This window comes from Simochromis diagramma, unplaced genomic scaffold, assembly GCF_900408965.1.
Source record: "Simochromis diagramma unplaced genomic scaffold, fSimDia1.1 OVJJ01000411.1, whole genome shotgun sequence".
Taxonomy (NCBI): domain Eukaryota; kingdom Metazoa; phylum Chordata; class Actinopteri; order Cichliformes; family Cichlidae; genus Simochromis; species Simochromis diagramma.
Window position 1 is genome coordinate 1707544 of NW_024386735.1, and position 18937 is coordinate 1726480.

The 18937-nt window shown below is 39.2% G+C and overlaps 2 protein-coding genes across 3 annotated transcripts in view; both read right to left on the reverse strand.

Annotated features, from left to right (window-relative positions):
• The window catches only part of LOC120738107 (sodium/potassium-transporting ATPase subunit alpha-1-like), a 62053-nt gene extending 57896 nt beyond the window's left edge, over positions 1-4157 (reverse strand). The window contains exons 1-2 of one of the 2 annotated variants that reach the window (XM_040039293.1): positions 2764-4157; positions 1789-1935 (exon numbers count right to left, since the gene is read on the reverse strand). The gene's annotated coding sequence lies outside the window, so the exon portion shown is untranslated. Of the gene's footprint in view, positions 1-1788; positions 2635-2763 lie in introns of those variants that run through there. The other variant, XM_040039377.1, reaches the window with a different exon arrangement.
• A 1228-nt stretch (positions 4158-5385) lies between these two features.
• Positions 5386-18347, reverse strand: LOC120738254 (sodium/potassium-transporting ATPase subunit alpha-1-like). The gene is made up of 23 exons (XM_040039479.1): positions 17379-18347; positions 16782-16892; positions 16444-16503; positions 15264-15365; positions 15042-15143; positions 14854-14967; positions 14523-14657; positions 13959-14076; positions 13529-13797; positions 13126-13434; positions 12865-12999; positions 12144-12336; positions 11873-12048; positions 11635-11771; positions 10288-10438; positions 10025-10193; positions 9786-9940; positions 8785-8908; positions 8125-8270; positions 7895-8025; positions 7649-7750; positions 6327-6418; positions 5386-5538 (listed from the first exon to the last, which is right to left on the reverse strand). The coding sequence occupies exons 1-23, from the start codon at positions 17388-17390 to the stop codon at positions 5510-5512; spliced, it is 3072 nt and encodes a 1023-aa protein (XP_039895413.1). The 5' UTR covers positions 17391-18347; the 3' UTR covers positions 5386-5509.
• Between the last annotated feature and the right edge of the window lie 590 nt (positions 18348-18937).

An 18937-nucleotide genomic window follows, 5' to 3' on the forward strand; every position in this document is an offset into this window, starting at 1 on the left:
CAGCTGGCAACAACACAACAATGATCTAACAAAGAGAAGCCAACATTAAGGCCACAGGAGGCATGCTTTTATATATGGAAGAGGTTACTCCCAGATAGTGACTGCAGGTATGTTTGTGTGCTATGTGACACGGAGACTTTTTTGAACAGACTGCTTTATAAACACACTCTTCACTGAGCTACAGCGCCATCTGTGAGACAACCGAGTGTTTGCTCACAAAACCATTTAATCCTGTTTATTGTTTTTGGGTTTTGGGTTTCCGAGCTATAGTCTGTATTTATTTTGTCTGAACTGATTATCTACTACAATAAGCATTTCTTTAGCTTAAAGTGTCTCAGATGAAGCTAGAATAAATAAAACCTAAACAAAGAGTGACATCATCATGGATGTTTTGGTGGTACACCTCATGTTTTAGACCATTGTTTCCCAACCTTTTGGAGCCACGGCACATATTTCACATTAGAAAAATCACACGGCACACCACCAAACAAAAATGTCACAAAAAGCATATTGATAAATTTTCCCCATGCACCAGGTATAGAATTGGCTCAGTATACCTTTTTGCTTTCTTCTGACCACTACTCATGCTAGGGCTCTTATCTGGGTCAGAATTTTCTCCAGGAACCAGGTAAGATTGACTACTTTTTCTTTTCAAATATTTTCCTGTTGACATTAGCACTGTGTTGTCTCACAGCATGACTGTTATATAACTTCAACTACCAAATAGAGCAGGTAGTTGTACTGCCCTCTAGTGGAAGAGAATGTAACTGTTCTGTCCGTTACTCACGCCAATCGCTTCGAGTACCAATAAGGTGGAACCAGATAATCTTTCACGGCACACCTGATCATTTCTCACAGCACATCTATGCACAGTGGTTGGGAGGCACTGTTTTAGGCTATCCATGTCCTGTAGTGGGCCACCGTGGGATAGCTATATGAGGGACCTTACAAGCTGTCAGGGGAGGGAAAAGGTTACTTGGTGACCATACCAGAGTGATCCAGACCTATCTCAAAGTCGAAGGAGAGACCCAGCCACAACACGAGGATGTGAGTGATCAATGGCGTGATGCAACATATGCAGGAAAATTGAGACTTTATAGGAAACCACAGTGCAAAATGGTGAACACTGCAAGGAGAATGGGAAGAAGAAACTCACTGAAGATGGTGTTAGACGTGTATACCAGACAAAGATGTTTACACCTGCAAAGCTATGAACTGCCACAGTGAAGGTCTAGCAATTCTGTCTTTCAAGGATAAATAAGCAAGTATGATACTAGTAGTCCTTTTAACAGCGGTGTTCAAGAAAACCAACAACATGTTTATCTTAGTTTTAAGTGGTGCTTTACTTAGTGTGAATCTACCTTCCTTAGGCTCCTGACAACCTTAAATATTGGAATTAAGTATAGAAAATGACTGAAAGATGAACAGGAACCACTGCTGTCCTACCAATGCTGATTAAGAATACAACATCATGAAATCCCAGAAAAGACCTTGGTTAACTAGGGTTAATTGGTAAGTGTTTTATCATAATCCTTTGATAATGGTCACATAAACATATACTTTTCATTCTGCACTCTGTCAACTGCCTCTTCCATAAGAGTCAAATTTGTCATTGAGTTGTCATGCCAGTCCTTAATATACAAACAATATGCATTATAGTTAGAAGAACTACTTAAATAGGTTGACAGCGGAGAAGAATTAAAATGAAAATGTATGTTCTAAAATTTTAAAAAGAAAAAAAAATGTATCTTTAAAGTAAGAGAGGGATGTTGCTTGAGTGTGATGTACCTGATGAGTCGCTCCCAGGCGCCTGGTACTTGGAAGAGCAGAGGCTGATGCCCAGCAGTAAATATGGGATGGAGCAGAAAGGACCCAAATGAAGACTTACTTTTCACGATGTTGCCTCAGAGGACCATGGAGACCTCTGTGAGATGCCTGATGGAGCAAAGAGCATTATTGAGGTATCAGATAAAGGTACGCAGAAGTAAATGTGTGTTTGAATTGCTCTCAGAACGACTTCCCCCGGAGGAGGAAGGGTTAGACTAAAACTTTGATGCCTAATGATGTGTTTATTACAACATATCAGCCTGTTATGGTGTCATTGTGACATTGTAGGCATCATACAGAAAAAAAGTGTTGTATAGCTCTTGCCATGCCCTTTCATATCAAATATTACTTGATTTGGTCTTGAAATGTTTCTTCAAGGTCAACTTTGAACTTCAGTGCTTATATGATGGTGAAGGTCAAATGTTTCGCCAACCAAGGGAGTCATGTCCTTCAGGGCCTAGTATATTGTTTGAGTTTTGAACACAATCCATAAAAATGTGTGGGTAATGTAAAGTTGTACTGCTTTTCACAATTTGTGTGAAGTTGATGTCATGTTCACCGAAATTAAATAAGCTTGAACTGAAAATGAAAATGAAAGCTGTCGACCAAAGACTGCTAACAAACAGACAGACGAACAAACTTTGTCTGTTTCTCCTTCGAAGGAAGGACATCAAGTGTGCTAAAATTGAATAACGATTGTGTAGCTTATATTTTAAAACTCCAGCAAGCAAAATATTAATGTACAGTAGGGCTGCTTTTCCACACTGGAAATTTTAGGTCATAGACTTGATCATGTAAAATCACATAACTACTTTTGGCCACACTGATTACATACTTTATACTTTTCCATTCTGTTTTTAACTACACGACACTGCCCCTCTATTTGACAGTGGGAATCACGATGGATGTAGACAGACCCAAAAATGCTCTACTTACCTGGGATCCTGCCCCCAACAGCCAGGCATCCACTCGTTCCATGTTTCTGTTGGAAAGGCAAGAAGTTGGTTCTGACTTTCACTCTCAGAGATCTTCATCTCAGCTGATGTCACCAGTGACAGAGTAACATGTAACATGTAAAGACTGCTTTCCCAGTGACTGGGAAAGCAGAAGGGAAGTGGTGAGGGAAACTGCCAAGAAGGTACTTACTGTATCCTCTGGATGGAGTAAAGAGGAGATGGTGATGCCATTAGGAGAGGAAAATATTCAAAAGATGTTGGCAAAGAAAGAGTGGAATCATTCGTGTGATGAAGAAAGTGAGGAGGAGTAGTGGGAGGCTAGGCATATGGCAAAAAGAAAGAAGTGCCAAAGGCAAACAGTTACAGTGACTCATACACAAGGCTGGTCACTAAGGAAAAACAAAAACACTATATCGATTGGCTGGACAGAAAGATCATGCCGGAAAGGATGAGCAGCAGAGAATTAGTAAGGAGGAAGTATGGACAGCTATGAACACACTGAAGAGTGGCAGTGGGTTCATATGACATACTTGTGGAGCTTTGGGGATGTCTGGCAAAGAATGCAGTTGATTTTTTCAACTGTGCTTCTTTGTGGATCTACAGAAAACATATGATAGGGTGCCAAAGGAGGAACTGTGGTACTGCATGAGGAAGTCAGGAGTGGAGAGCTGAAAATGCTTAGATTTTCATTGGGACAGGATTACAAATGAGAACATCAGAGGAAAAGCTCAGCTTGAGTGATTTGAAGATAAAGTGAGGCAAGGCTGACATGGTTTGAACATGTGCAGAGGAGGGATAATGGATATATTAGAAAAAGGATGGTGAATATGAAGCTGGCAGGCAGGTAGACAAGAGTAAAACCTTGTCTACCTGATCCAATGTGGTGGAGGATCCAATGTGGTGGAGGAATAAAACTGCTTTAGTGCTTCGAATTACTCTGTGCATACAGTTAAAATCCTGGTGCACAGATCTGCACTGTTCTTTTCAGCAACAACCCTTTGTTCTGTATTACTGCACATCTACCTGATAAATCTGACTCCCAGTGCTTTATTGAAACTTCGAGGATGTACTAGTTCATTCAGCTTACAATCAATAACAGTTTCAAGGCTTTTGAAATGTGTAAAGCTGAGCAGTAGAGTGATGTGCTTTTGACTTACTGTATTACAGAAAATAAAGACAATTAGAATCCTTTGAAAAATCAATGAGGCTTTTAAAGAGTCACATCCAGTAAAAAGCAATCTACTTGACAAAGTTAAAGTTCAGGATGGTCAGTGGTAACCCTGACACATAAAAAGCATGGAAATATGTGAATTCACCAGCATTTCACTGATGTTAGCATAATGGTGAAAGGAAAGCCCCAACCACGCCTTCCTAATGTGGGAGTCAACCAGTAGGACCACTCCCTCCATGATCATGACCATGAAGATCATGATCATCACCATCTAACAGGATACCAGTCATCAAATTATTAAGAACCTTATGTTAATGACTAATTCGGATTCAGTAATGTTCCTACATGAAGAGTGTGCGTGAAGGTCAGGCTGTGAAAATGGAAAAATGTCTGTAAAATGACAAATGTGACCTTGACTTTGGGTGAAGACCTAACAGGTGATCACAGTGTATAAGTTAAATTTTGAACAATCATGTAAAAGGACTATTCATGCTTTACTATGGCTTTGCTATTCATTGAAGGTTGTATTTAACTAACTTTAAAACCTCATAACGACCAGATTTTTCTATTATGTACTGATCCTTAAACCCTTAGAAAAGAGGGTGTGTTTTCTTTTTACCGTGACTCAGAATCTGGGCAAAGTCAATTTACAAATACGATTTAATTGGTTTCACTGATATGCTATCAAGAACCAAAAGGTTTGGGAACTGGAAGCCCCAGTTCAGCACTTCTGCGGCCAGCAGAAATCAAAGCAAAGTCATAAAGTTTAACTGAGATGGTTTCAGTGAATAAGTGAGCAACACAGAGTACCTGGAACACACTGTACCCTTGAAGAGACAACAATATCTTTAACTTCTCTAATAAAATGTAAAAAAAAAAGATTGCCCTTTAACCAAAGGACTTTGATGTTCCTCACAAAATCAACATGTGCACTTCCTGTTCTTTGGAATCTGCAGTGAGGAGGAAGGCTTGGCTCACCGGCTGGCCTGTGGGGGTTGTTGGAAGTGTTTCTAGTACACTTATGACTCTTTGTAGCTACTCAACCATGTTTAGTAAAGGTGGTGGTAGTGCTGGTTTTGGTGGCAGTTGTAAAAGTACAAAGAAACAAAGAGCGAAGGGGAGGGGAAAAAATGGAAAATCTAAGAAATTAGCAACACTTTGCCCATTAAAATACTCTGTGCTCTTGAACAAAAAGGTCTCTAACCTCTCAGCAAATTATTAGAAAAATGTCCTAATATGTTACCTTTTTATTTGTGACACATAGCTTGTACCAAACTAAGGACTGTGAAAAGGTGGAAATGAATCACAGGTCCTATATCTGCTGAAGCTTCAGGGAAATCCCCCCCATCCTGAATCAGTATTTTTACTGCTAACAAAACAGAGAAACCTACGAGAAAAGTGTTTACAAAAGACACTAACATGCAGGCAGCCTCAGTGTACAACAGACGTTCTTTATTGTGACACACACTGATAAATATATATTTATATTAATAATGTAAGATTGCATAAGATGGTAATGAAAAACGCACATCCTCCAAGCCTATGTCATGTTGGCTCAGTAGTATGTCTCTAGCTCCACCCAACCTAGAAATCAAATGAGACACAATTAGTGTGATGTTTCATGTCAAATGTGGTAAATGGTAAATGGACTGGTTCTTATATAGCGCTTTTCTACTCTTCTGAGCACTCAAAGCGCTTTACACAACTTGTGCATTCACACACCCACAAATGTGAGAGTTTAGGTACTTCCTTTTGTCTTTTACAGACAAATCCAACGAAAAATTCTAATAAAAATTATAGAGTGGCCAACTTATCTAATTTTTATCTGTCTTTACTTGATTTTGCTTATGTTTACTGACAGTTATTGGGGGAAAAAATTGACTTGACTGGGGATTATAAAGAAGATAAACTGCAGCCATGATTTTGGTGATGATGCTATTAGGAGCTCTACCCTTCAGGGACATGTGGGGGTGTGTCAGTTTGGTCTCAAGGTTGCTTATGAGAGGATATCATGAGCGAGGCCATTAATATTCACCCTGGGATGAAGTCATATGACCCTAGAAGAGCTAGATGTTTGTGTATTTGGGTTTTATATTATTAGATTTACATCCTGTACAATTCTGAACTGAAGTCTGATCATCAGGACACAGTTTATTTTCATTTCTTGGAATAATCAACATTTTCCAGCTTTCACTCTTAATACTTTTTGCTGTTCTGATGTTCAGTTTGTGGTTTCTCAAACCCTTTAGATAAAATGTAAAAAAGTATGACCTTTGCATTCCCCTACACTAATATTTAAAATGCAGAGTTTACAGGCAAAAATGTGTCCTACGTGTGTCAGAAAGTAAAACAAAGAGCTGGGAAGGTCTTACCTCCTGGGGAGCGTCTGAGGATATATTTTCTGACTTCATCATAGATGAAGATGAGGAAGGAGTAGGGAACGGAACAGAACCACCACATTGGCCTAAGGTAAGGATGGACAGACAAAGATTCAATTTCAAATGACAAAAAAAAAACAACACACACACACAAAAGCTTGCTTCTCAACATCTTGGAAATTCTTATGTCAGGTTCTGTAAAAGCACATGAAAAGCTTTGATGGTGAACATTATGCTGTAGACAACCAGATGTTAAAATGAATTTATGAGGTGAGGAAGCAAAACGACGCATCTAAAAAATCTAAAAACAGAAGGTACTCACTGCTACAGGTCAGTAAGAACAGACTAGAGACCAACTGATATATCAGTGGGGTCGATATATCAGCTTAAATAACAGTATCGGGATATATAACAGTTGATTAAAAAAAAAAAGTAAGGAAGACATGGGGAGAAAAAAGCCTTCAGTCATTTTATGACCATTGATGTTGCAAGTTTGCCTACCAGAGGGCACTCTGCAACTTCCCTGTTGGCAACACATATTTGAAATGCCACAAACACGAAACCCAGCTAACCCGAAGAAAGTTGGACAGAGCATAAACAAGCAATCCACGACAAAGAAAGACTGTTTTAAAACATCACTGTCACATCAAGGACTCATATATAACTACATATAACAAATAACAGGGAAAGCTGTTCATATTTTCTGTCTGAAAGAAAAAAATTGGCCAGTATCAGTTCTGAAATCACCAAATATTTGTGTCAGTATTGATCTTAAAATTCCCGTTACTGGTCACGTCTAGAAGAGACCATACGGACATGATCCCTTTCAATGTCATAATGCACACATAGAAAACTTGTGATATACTGCACAACATTTAAAGAACACCCACAGGAAAAGTAAACAAATTAATGCAAATGTTTTATGGTCCTCTTGGATATTCTTTGGCAAGATCGTATGAATTTCTGAGCTGATGAGCCTAAAAGTGTCTTAACTTTTTTCTTTTTAGAGGAGAGCAACCCATATCGCAGCTTGTGCGCTTTACTACAAAGTGGAAATGACAGTAATAAACATATTTTATTTTATATTAACAAAGCTAAAACTCCATTTAACAAAATACAAGGACATGATCGTCTTTGCATAAATGAAGATGGCAAACTAGGCAGCCACAAAAACATTGGTGAAATAGCAAAACTTTGCAATATGAATATATAGCGATTTCTCTAAAGTAGCCAAATAATGCTGAGTGTTTTGGTTCATTTGTATAATTACAGTGTAGAAAATTATAGTGTAAACCTATCAGATTGTTTTTACTCACTTCATAGGGTACATTCTGATGGCAATGTCCATGCCTGGGCAGTATGACAGGAAGGCAGCCAGAGCCATCTCCTCAAAGATGCCAAAGATGAGAACGTAGTTCCTGTGAAATAAATAAATGTAAGAATCAATAAAACAGCAGAGACTAATCTCGTTAAAACTGGACTTATTTGCCGGTTTATTTGGAAAATGGCGGTTCCAAAGTCTGTTGTTATTGGAGATCTCATGTATGTCTGTGCATACATACTTCATTCCTTGTTTCACAATGGAGTTGCTCCTGGTTTTACAGATGAGCAGATCGGCCACCTGGACGATCACAATACTTGTGAAGAAAGCTGTGTGGCAGGTAAACTCGACGATCTTTCTGCGCTCGTACGTCTGGGGGACAAAAGCTAAATTAACACTGAATCACTGAAACACACACGTTTTACAATTCTCACAGTCCGGAGTAAAGTTAGTAACATTACTGTGACTGACCCACTCCTGTCCATAGCTGTCTTCCAGGTCATTTAGATATCTGTTATCCCAGAACACTCTGATTCCCACCAGATCTTTGGGGAGGAATCCATTCTCAGACAGGATGACAAAATAAGTGAAAAAGCCACCTAAGGCCTGCATCATACCTAAAAGAAGCAAAAACATCAAAGAATGCTTATCAGACAGGGTTTCAACTTTTACTAATGACAAATATAAATAACAACTGTGGCTGTCTCTTCATAAAGAAAGCAGTAGCAAATATGACATGTCAATGTAATACTCTGCAAATCCATGGTGAATGAAAATTAAACACATTAATTGTTTGAAACAATGCCGCACGCTTAACCTATTAACAAATTAAATAATGATCAGATTTGCCTGAAAAAAACTGACGGATTCCATTTTTAATGCCTGCAAACAAAAAATCTTTAAATTTAATAAAGTAATATGCATTTAAATTAATAATTGCATTCAATCTATAAGCAATAATTTCCTCACCAAATGACGGTACCCATTTTGGATATGATATTTAAAGGTGTTTTAGTGTCTGCAGTACAAACAAAATCCAGCAGGGGGCAGTAGAGGAAGGCTTAAAACAGCACAAACGTATTAAAAACAGATTTGATATAGCTAAAGGTTAAACAGTGAACGATGTGTTACCAATTTGCCCATAGGCCATACTGATGAGTCTCTCATTCACCAGCTTGTCTGTTTGGGCATTTCTAGGCTGCCTCTTCATGATGTCACTTTCAGCCTGTTCATAGGCTAGGGAGATGGCAGGGACCTGTCATGGCACAAGAAAAGATAAAGAAAAAACAAATTATCCACCCATAAATGCATTATCTTCCGCTTGAGCTTCTGTGTAGAACAGATTCAGTAAGCTGGAGAGGAAATGCCCCCTCATCAACAAAGAGATCTTCTTTTAGCCTGCAAAAAGAGATTGTTGATCTAAGAAAAATCCAGGACATCTTCCTATCCATCTCTGATCAAGGAAAACAGCAAAAATCGCAGTTTTCTTTTCAGCACTGTACCCAACTTACTTAAGTATAAATAACTTTTTTAATTTCTTCATAAGTAATATTTGAACTATTTAAAAAACAACATTTATAACAATGTCACAAACATATCATTACTCACAGTAAGCTTTAATACTACTGATATTTATTTAGACTCTCTCCCTACGATTGATCTATCTGAGTTAACGTAATAATTAGTACTTCTAAATAGTCAGTGTAGACCACATTACACCACAGAAACAGCTTCAGTGATACTGCTGGTATTAAAGGTACTGTGCTACAGTAGTTTGAATCCTTTCCATCCAATGGACTACAGTTTCTTCATGTAAGATGGAGAGTCCTCTTCTCACACTAAGGTTAATTATGGAGTTCCACAGGGTTCCCTGCTAGGACCAATTCTGTTTACATTATACATGCTTCCCTTTTACATTGACTTTTACTGCTATGTGGATAATACCAAACTTTATTTATCTAAGAGGCCAGATAACACAACAATTAGTTAAACGTGTTTAACAGAATGTGCTAAAGCTAAAACAGCGTGGATGATTCTTCCTTCTAAAATCATTGTTTTTGTGACTGTTGTTGTGATTTTGTTCTACATAGATTGAATTAAACTGAATTGAACAGAATCAGGCAAAATCTCACCATGTCAGTTCCCAGGTCAATACAGAGGATGGTGACAGTTCCCAGGGCAAGAGGGATGTCAAAAAGCACGAAGAAGAGGAATGGCGACATCTCGGGGATTTTACTGGTCAGAGTGTAGGCGATAGACTTCTTCAAGTTATCAAAGATCAGACGGCCTGAAAAAGGAATTCAGCAGCTGCTGCGAAGCTTTGTATTTTATGGAATTTTACTTTTTTTCCAAGTCTTGATATAGATGTTACCTTCTTCCACTCCAGTTAAAATGGAGGCAAAGTTATCGTCTAGCAGGATCATGTCAGCAGCCTGCTTGGAGACATCAGATCCAGCGATGCCCATAGCAACACCGATGTCAGCTTTCTTCAGAGCTGGAGAGTCGTTCACACCATCACCTGTCACGGCCACAATGGCTCCCTGGAAGAAAGCATTTTTTTATATACATTTTAAACAAAACAATGTTGAAACTGTGTGTGTGAGAATCCCCACTCCCGCCGCCCCTGATGCTCACCTGTCTCTGGCATCCTTCCACGATGATCAGTTTCTGCTGTGGGGAGGTCCTGGCAAATACAATTTCAGTGTGGTGCTTCAGCACATCGTCAAGCTGCTCTGGGGTCATTTCTTTCAGCTCACTACCATGGATGACGCAGGCCTTAGCTTCCCTGTAGATTAGATTGCAGCAGTGTTAGTACCGAGGTGTTTCGCTGATTTTTATTTTTGTGCAATTCTGCATGCTTTTTTTTTCTTTTTTCTTTTTTTTTTAATGCGCATTGTATTCTGCGTCCTGATTGGCTGTAGACCATTTTCAATCAACCTCGTGCAGTGTCTCCTGCACAGTACAGATTGCGTTCAACTTGTCAAATTTACATAAATCTTCGCTTGCAGTGTGACTCTGAAGTGCTGCACTGTATGTTTGTAAGTTTTCTCCCCAACAAACACAACAATGTCGACGAAGCACCATCACCTGCGGGTGCCTTCGGTTTCATTCTATAATACTGCACTTATTTTTCTACAAGGTTTGAACTTTGAGAGTATTTAAACAAGAGAGAAAAGTGTAAAAATCTTGATGCCTGTCTGAAAAAAGTGTGTAGTGAGGGGTTTTACAGCCTTAAAACATTTATAATAATTGCAAAAAATAAACTTGGCTACTTCGCGGATTTCACTTATCGCAGGTTATTTTTAGAACGTAACTCCCACAATAAATGAGGGACAACTGGATGACAGTAGTGTGGCTCAGGAGGTAGAGGAGTTCATTCGCTAACTGGAAGGTTGCTGGCTCGTGTGTCAATGTGCATGAATAAATGGATAAATGTTGCATGTTGTACAAAGTACTTCAAGTACTCAAGTAGAGCAGGAAAGCACTATATAAGAATCATCTATTAACGAACAGCAGCTGTAATCCAACATCCTGTGTCCAAGCACAGACTATGTTAAGGATATTAGAAAAAGATAATGATGGGGGAAACAAAATAACATCAGCCTCAGCAAAAGTTGATGATGGAACATTCAGCAAAAAGCTACATTTACAACATATTCTACTTGTTGGCTTCCCACTGCAGATAATGAATCACATGTGTTGCATTTATTAGGTATTATTTGCACTTGAGTTACGAAGATGACTACTGATTCAGGATTATAGTATAGTATAGTCTTGTACTGCTGATGAAGAAACAGGAAAGCCAGTAGCTAAGAACCATATCAAGATTATTTTTTCTTGCACAAATTAATGGTAAAAGCCTTTTAGGCTCTGCAGATGTCAAAACCTTCATTAGCCAAACTTGATTTGATTTGAACAGCTGCCTCTTATGCTCACAAAATGTTCAAAGCTAGCTAAATAAATCTTGATAAGAAAACTAACCTAGGGTTGACCTCTGAAACTGGAATATTTAAGCGGGCAGCAATGTCTTCAACAGTCTCATTGCCTTCTGAGATGATACCCACACCTCTAGCAATAGCCTTGGCTGTAATTGGATGGTCACCTGTGACCATGATGACCTGAGAGGGAAAAGATAAGAAAAATATTTAACTTGAAGTTTTGACCACAGTTTGAAAAAAGAGAAAGTTTAAAATCTGTTGTTTCAAAAAAGTTAGCATACCTTGATTCCAGCACTCCTGCATTTACTCACAGCATCGGGCACAGCAGCACGAGGAGGGTCAATCATGGACATGAGGCCAATAAAGCACAGGTTTTCAGTGGGGAAGTTCACATCATCAGCATCAAAAGCAAAGCCTTCTGGGAACTGGTCATCAGAGAGGTGATAGTGGCAGAAACCTGAAAAAGACACACAGAAAGTACTTGTTAGATTAAATTTTCTCCAGTAAACAAACAGTTCATAAATGCTGATATAAAAAGAAGTGAAGCTGTACCCAAAACTCTCTCTCCAAGGCCTCCCAACTCAAGATAGGCACTATTAAAAGAATCTTTCAGCTGAGCGTCCAGAGGCTGCTCTTTGCCCTGGATCACGATGGTGGAGCAGCGGTCCAAAATCCTCTCTGGAGCTCCTTTCATCACCAGCAAATGCTTGGTTTCGCCAGGGGTGTTGTTTTTATGGATGGAGAGCTGTGGGGCAACAGAAAGCCTTGATTTAAACGCAAAGTTTTCAGGTCTCAAAAATTAGGCCCTCATTAGGCGTTCTACATTTGCAAGGGTGATCTTGAGTGTGACTTGAATTTCACCATCTAGCAGTGAGTGCAAGCATTGGTGGAGATGTCACTGTGCCTGCCGATTATTTGTGACCACATAGAATTGTTCATGGAGACTTTACATTGCAATGTCCCAAGTATATATGTGAACCAGGCACTGCACTTCAAAGAAGTATACTACTGTGCATTTCCACAACAACATACCGTCAAGGTTTATTGCCTTAAACTGTACTCCTGCCAGCAAAGGATGACTCCACTGATAACAACAAGAAGTCAGACTGTATAGGTATTTTTGAGAAAATTGGCTTACTGGACTTTTGATTTAAACACAAAGCTTTGAAACAGAAGTTCACAAACCAAAGCATGACTGTGGTTGCAGTTCCTCCTGCATATATAGTATGTACAATGTATTTTTGAGATTTGTCACTCTGTATGGATGATTTACCTGGTATTTGTTTGTGGAATTAAAGGGGATCTCAGCAATTTTGGGGTATTTTTCTCTCATGTCACTAACAGATCCACAGCACAGCTCGATACACTTCAGCAAGGCAGCTTCTGATGCATCACCAGCCACATGTCTCTGTGGATTTTTAGAAAAAGACAGAGTTGGTAAAATGGATTCATAAGTTACATCCTACGCCTTGTTTAAAATACCAAAGCTTTTACTTGCCAACCACAAGAGCCTTAAGAAATGAAAGTTTATCACCTTCAAAACAGGAACTTTGTTCTGTTCAGCCAGGAAGACGGCCCGGTTGCAGAGTCCGGCAATTCTGGACAGAGCAGCCCAGGTGGCAGAGCTCCTGTCAAAAGAGGTACCGCTCTGGTTCTCAGTGGTGTCGGCCTCATGGATCTGGTTGTCAAACCACATGTGAGCCACGGTCATTCTGTTCTGGGTCAGGGTGCCGGTCTTGTCAGAGCAAATGGTGGAGGTGGAGCCCAGCGTCTCGACAGCCTCTAGGTTCTTCACCAGGCAGTTCTTCTTGGCCATGCGCTTAGCAGTCAGAGTCAGACACACCTACAGACAAAACGTAAGTTTTCAAAACTAGGACAACTGCAGACAGTAAGACATAAGCTATCTGCAGAGAATGTCATTTGACACCAAAACTCACAGTGACAGTAGCCAAGAGACCTTCTGGCACGTTGGCGACAATGATACCAATGAGGAAGATAATACCCTCCAGCCAGTTATATCCAAGGATGACGGAGAGGATGAAGAAAGTTACACCCAAGAACACGGCCACTCCAGTGATGATGTGGATAAAATGTTCGATCTCAATGGCAATGGGAGTTTTTCCAGCTTCAAGACTGGAAGCCAGGGTGGCAATACGGCCCATGATAGTATTATCTCCAGTGTTGATGACGATTCCTCTGGCTGTGCCTGAAAATTGAAGAGACACTGAGTCCACAGAACAATGGATGATTTCATTCTTCCTCGTTATCCTTCTTATTTTGTGGATTACCAGCAAGCATCACTAAACTACTGTTTCATCAAATAAAAACCACACTCAAATTGTCAACCACAAGCTGTTCATACTCTACCTTCTACACAGTTGGTGGAGAAGAAAGCAATGTTCCTGGTTTCCAGTGGGTTTTCATTGGAAAATTCTGGAGAACGAGTCTGGGGCTCTGATTCACCAGTCAGGGAGGAGTTGTCCACCTGAGAGATAACAAACAAAATCAAACGAAGATCAGTGAGGGGATCAGTGACATGAAAACACAGAATTAAATATTTTTGTAAAAAATAATAATAATAAACTTAAGAAACAAATGGGAACAGTTTATGATATGATCAAAGAAAAGCTACTTAGAATGAAGACCACCACATCCAATCAACATAGCTAGTAACTTCTCAGATTTACTAGTGGGATACATAAAAATGTTGAACAGTTGAGCAATCAGCTTGCATGCACAAGATTAGCTAATCTAAATGGACTGAGGGCTGAGCTCGACTCTGTCACCGGCCATAACTAAACTATGTCTAAAACTAACTAAACATCACAGCATGTCTTCTTCTCATTTAAATAAATAAATAAATAATAGTAGATATCAAACACATGCTCTACAAAAATGTTTGCTGGCATAAAGAGTATTTGAGATACAGACCTTGCAGCCGTGAGCAGAGATGATTCTCAGATCAGCAGGGATCCGGTCTCCTCCTTTCACCTCCACTAAATCTCCAAGCACCACCTCCTCGGTGTTGATGCTTTTCTTCTCTCCGTCACGGATAACCAGGGCTTGCTATGAAATCAAAGATTTTAGGATTTTTTGATTAACTCGGTTTGAATTTAATGCCAACACCAAAATTTCAGATGATAAAATGTATCATCAGTGTAGAACTTTTCCCTTAAGACTGTGCAAAAAATACTGCAGTTTCTTAATTCATATGAGCTGTAAATATGTTGAATTTACATTAGTTTTCCTTTCAGTGTCTAACCTGTGGGACCATGTTCTTAAAGGAATCCATAATCCTGGAGCTCTTGGCCTCTTGGTAGTAGGAGAAGCAAGCCGTGATCATGACCACAACAGAAAGGACGATACCTAGGTACAACTTCATGAAGAGACACAAGAGAGTTAGGTGATCCTTAATGGTCACAATAACAATTTAGATAAAGACTCGCTTACGTTATCACTTGCAGGTTCATCTTCTGAGGCAGCCTGGATACTATAAGCCACGAAGCAGAGGAAGGCACCAATCCACAGCAGCATGCAGAAACCACCAAACAGCTGGAAACCAGGGGAAATAACATTTAAGCTTTGGTGATTGTACTCACTTTTTTTGCATTTATAATGTGTGAGTTAAAACACAGGTTTGCGGTTTTCACGGTGAGGATGTTGGACTCCTACCTGTTTGCAGAACTTTACCCATTCGGGTGTTGTGGGAGGAGGTGTGAGGGCGTTGGGGCCATCTCGGGCCAGGATCTCTTTTGCTCTGGAGGAGGAGAGACCCTAAAAACAGTGTCTCAGTTACCCCAGAAGTTCAAAAGACTTGTCTGTACATGTGTAGTACAGTATAGTTACATCCTACAACAGTAATATTGTAGTATATTTACTGGTTCCTGTCACCCTCTTAATTTTGCCTTTTGTGGAACATTTAGAGTTATAGAGTATATGTAGAGAGTTGTACTTTTTTTTGCAAAATATATCTTCACTTGAACTGCTTATAATTCATGTCTATAATGTAGGTTATAACACTGCTTTACATACAAACCAGTTCATTAGCTAAAGCACTGACTGCAAATAAAACTTTTTTTCCTTCTTTATGTTTAAAATCTAAGTTTTCTGTGTAAAGTTGTCACTGTCTGGTGGTTCAGTATGCCCGAGCCGCTCCTTCTTCCCTCTATTGTTCCCTCATTTCTTTGCTGTCTTTCAGCTGGGGCCTCCATTTATCACCTACTTCTCTCTGGTTGAAAAAAACTTTAAACCTGCTCTTTTCTCATTATGTCTGCATCTGAGTGCTCAAATCTAAGTTTTTTTAAATCTTGTATTAGAGAGAAGATTCCAATGCCGTTTTTTTACTTGTTGGGGCAAGGCAGTGGTATTTTCTCTGTAATTTTACAATTTTATGCACAAAATGAGCTAATGTTAAATTTGATGTTTGCTACAGGCCACACAAAAGCTGTCAAGGCAACAAATGACTGAAAAAACAAGAAAGTTCAAAAAGATTAAGCCTGGAGAACATATAGCAAATTATTAAGTTATTATTATTTGATTGCTTTTTAGTTGTTTAACATGCTTACCTATAAAAGAGATGTGAAAAAAATAGTGGCTCGTGTGGATTAAAAGTCTTTTAGTTTTCATTTTGTTCAAATTTGAAGAATTTGGTTTGTAAAACTAGACCAATAAAACAGAACTCCGTAACTAGATACTGCTCATAGTGGGTGAGAAACTGAGATCTTGAACATTTTATATACTATTATTTGCATGCACACCATGATGTTTTTCAAGACTACCTGATCTTTCCTGGCCTCTGTCCTTACCATCTCAAACACTCACAAAAACAAAGACACATATTCGGAGTCCTCACCATGACTAAGTCGGTTCCATATTTTCTGTGAATCTCGTCCACGCTTAATTTGTGATCATCCTAAGGAGAGTGTGGGAAAGAAAAAGACGAAAATGTCATTTGAGGCTTAAAAAACGTCCCTGTAAATTCCTCCAGAGGGACACAGGGGACAAAATGCATCTGCACTTTACACATTGCTCCATACAGAGTCATTTTAAGATAAGAATCTTTTTGTGTTTGAACACGGATTTTCACATGTTATAAACTCTTTATACTATATTGGCATACTTAAATTGTGCCAATCAAACACTTACATGAAAGATTATCCCAGAGTGGCTTCATATAATTTACGTACTCACCAGGTCAACTTCTTTTTTCAGGTCCTCCGTATCCCTATTTTTTCTGCCCTTCTTGCTCCTCTTCTCCTCGTGGTCTGCGGTTGCCGCCAGTTTGTAGTCATCTTTCATTTTCTGTTATGAACAAAGTGTCACAAAAGGGAGTTCTGAATAAGACTAAAATCAAAGGTGATTTTAAAGCAGAAAGTTGCATGAAACTAAATTATTAATTATTGTCAACAATTAAAGAATAATATATTGTTAACTGATATGCTGTTAAATATTAGAAGCGCAAATTCAAATTCAAATAGATCATTTTAGAATATGTTTTAAGTTTCTAAAGCTGTAAAGAAATTAATGTATGTTTTCACAGTGTCACAAAATAGGGTTTTAAATAAAACTGATACAACATGAAACATGCTGGAAAGTTGCCTTTCAGATTTTACATAATGAAGTAAAATGTGTCATTGTTTATATAATTTCGAAAAATGTCTCTTCACAGTTGATAAAGCAGTCAAAAAAAAAAAGAAATTTAACAGAGATGTAAGCTAATGTGTAAGTAAGCGGCAAGAATATTCAACCCTGAGCAATCCAAAACTGTCGAGCTCAGTCCAAACTTACTGTCACTCCCATGGTTGCAGTGCAGTCTGACAGCAGTCAGTTCAGTTAATCAGTCTAACCTTCCTACTCCGCCTCCCTCTTTCAGTCCAGTTGTCTCCTGCGTCTTCCACTCTGCCCTGAACATAGGTGGCTTAATTTCAGCTTACTTTTATACCTGTGGAGGAGGAGCTTAGAGGAAGGAAGCGTGGAGGTTAAACTCAATAGGTCATGGGTTGGGGGAGGTATTATGATTAAACTCCTCCAACACTCAAATTTTTTGCTTCAGTCACTGCCAAGGGTACCCGTCAGCTGTGTCCAGAAGCCCAACAGCTAACCACGCTTGGTTGGACTCCTTCAGCTTGATGGCTCCCTTCAGCTTTGGTGCCACTACTCAGTGCAGATATCTCGGCAATAGAGCTACCACAATTGATCAGTCAACTTCGATAACCCTTCATCCTTGTCATCCTTGCGTTGCTGGAAGGGGAAGTTAAAGATCTAACAAACAAGGATCCTCTGCCAGACATGCACAATGAACCCTCCCTATACATTTGGGCACAGCAAACCTCACTGCGAATCTGGTCATACAATTACAAAACCAATCATCAGCGACCTAGCGTGTTCTAGGTGCCTTGATGAACACAGCTATGCTCGAAAATTGACCCTGATATCCCTCATCAAACCAAGATGTTCTCTTCCTGTTCGCAAAGAAAGGGCTGCCCTTGATGTCTGGCTGGTTGGAGTACATGGAGTTACAGGATATGTTTGCTGTAAACGTGTGAATCAATGTAAGCATGTTATCATCTCATTAAGCAAGGTTAGGATGGGTGTAAAGATAGAAAGAAAGAAACCGCAAAGAAGAGATATACTGTCAAACAAAAAAAGGGTGAGGGAGAAAACCTAGAAAAGAAACATGGAAACTGTCTGAAATAAATGTGAGAGAAGAGATGAAGGAGAGGGTTATTTGCCATTTGCCTTGGGAAACCCCATGAGGCAAAAATCTATCTCTAATTGATTAGGATTTTTCACCATTTATGGAAGGAACAGATTTTTAGAAATGAAAAAACAAATGAAAAAAATTACAACTTGTAATCTTGTAAAATTCATAAATCTTTAAGGGGTAGTTTTGTCAACAAAGTCCTAGCATGTAATTAAAAAACACTTTTGACCCTGATGTCCCTCATCAAATCAATGTATCCTCTTCTTGTTTAGGAAGGAAGGGCTGTCCTTGAAGTTTTTATGGGTGCAGAGCAGGGAGTTGCTGGATATGTTTGCTGTAAACGTATAACTTTGTGTTATCAACCCACAGAGCAAAGTGAGGATCGTTGTGAAGATGCAAAGAATGGAGCGACAAAGATGAGGTAAAATGTAAAACAAAAGGCGCAGGAGGAAAACATGGAAACTGTCTGAAATAAATACGAGAGAAAGGTAAATGATGAATGAGATGGTTCAAATTTAAGTACGAGGTCCAAAGCACACTTCTGTACATATTAATATATATTAGAAAAATACAAAATGGTTCAGTCCATCCCACGCTTGACTCACCTTTATAGCACAACTGATTTATTCTGCCTAGGCGAGCG

Excerpts from the sequence above, each read along its gene's own strand:
- LOC120738254 (XM_040039479.1), bottom strand. Across the intron at positions 6,419-7,648 it reads ATCAGAATGTACCCTATGAA|GCCAATGTGGTGGTTCTGTT; the intron begins GTGAGTAAAAAC and ends TCCTTACCTTAG. Across the intron at positions 5,539-6,326 it reads CCTCAGACGCTCCCCAGGAG|GTTGGGTGGAGCTAGAGACA; the intron begins GTAAGACCTTCC and ends TTTGATTTCTAG.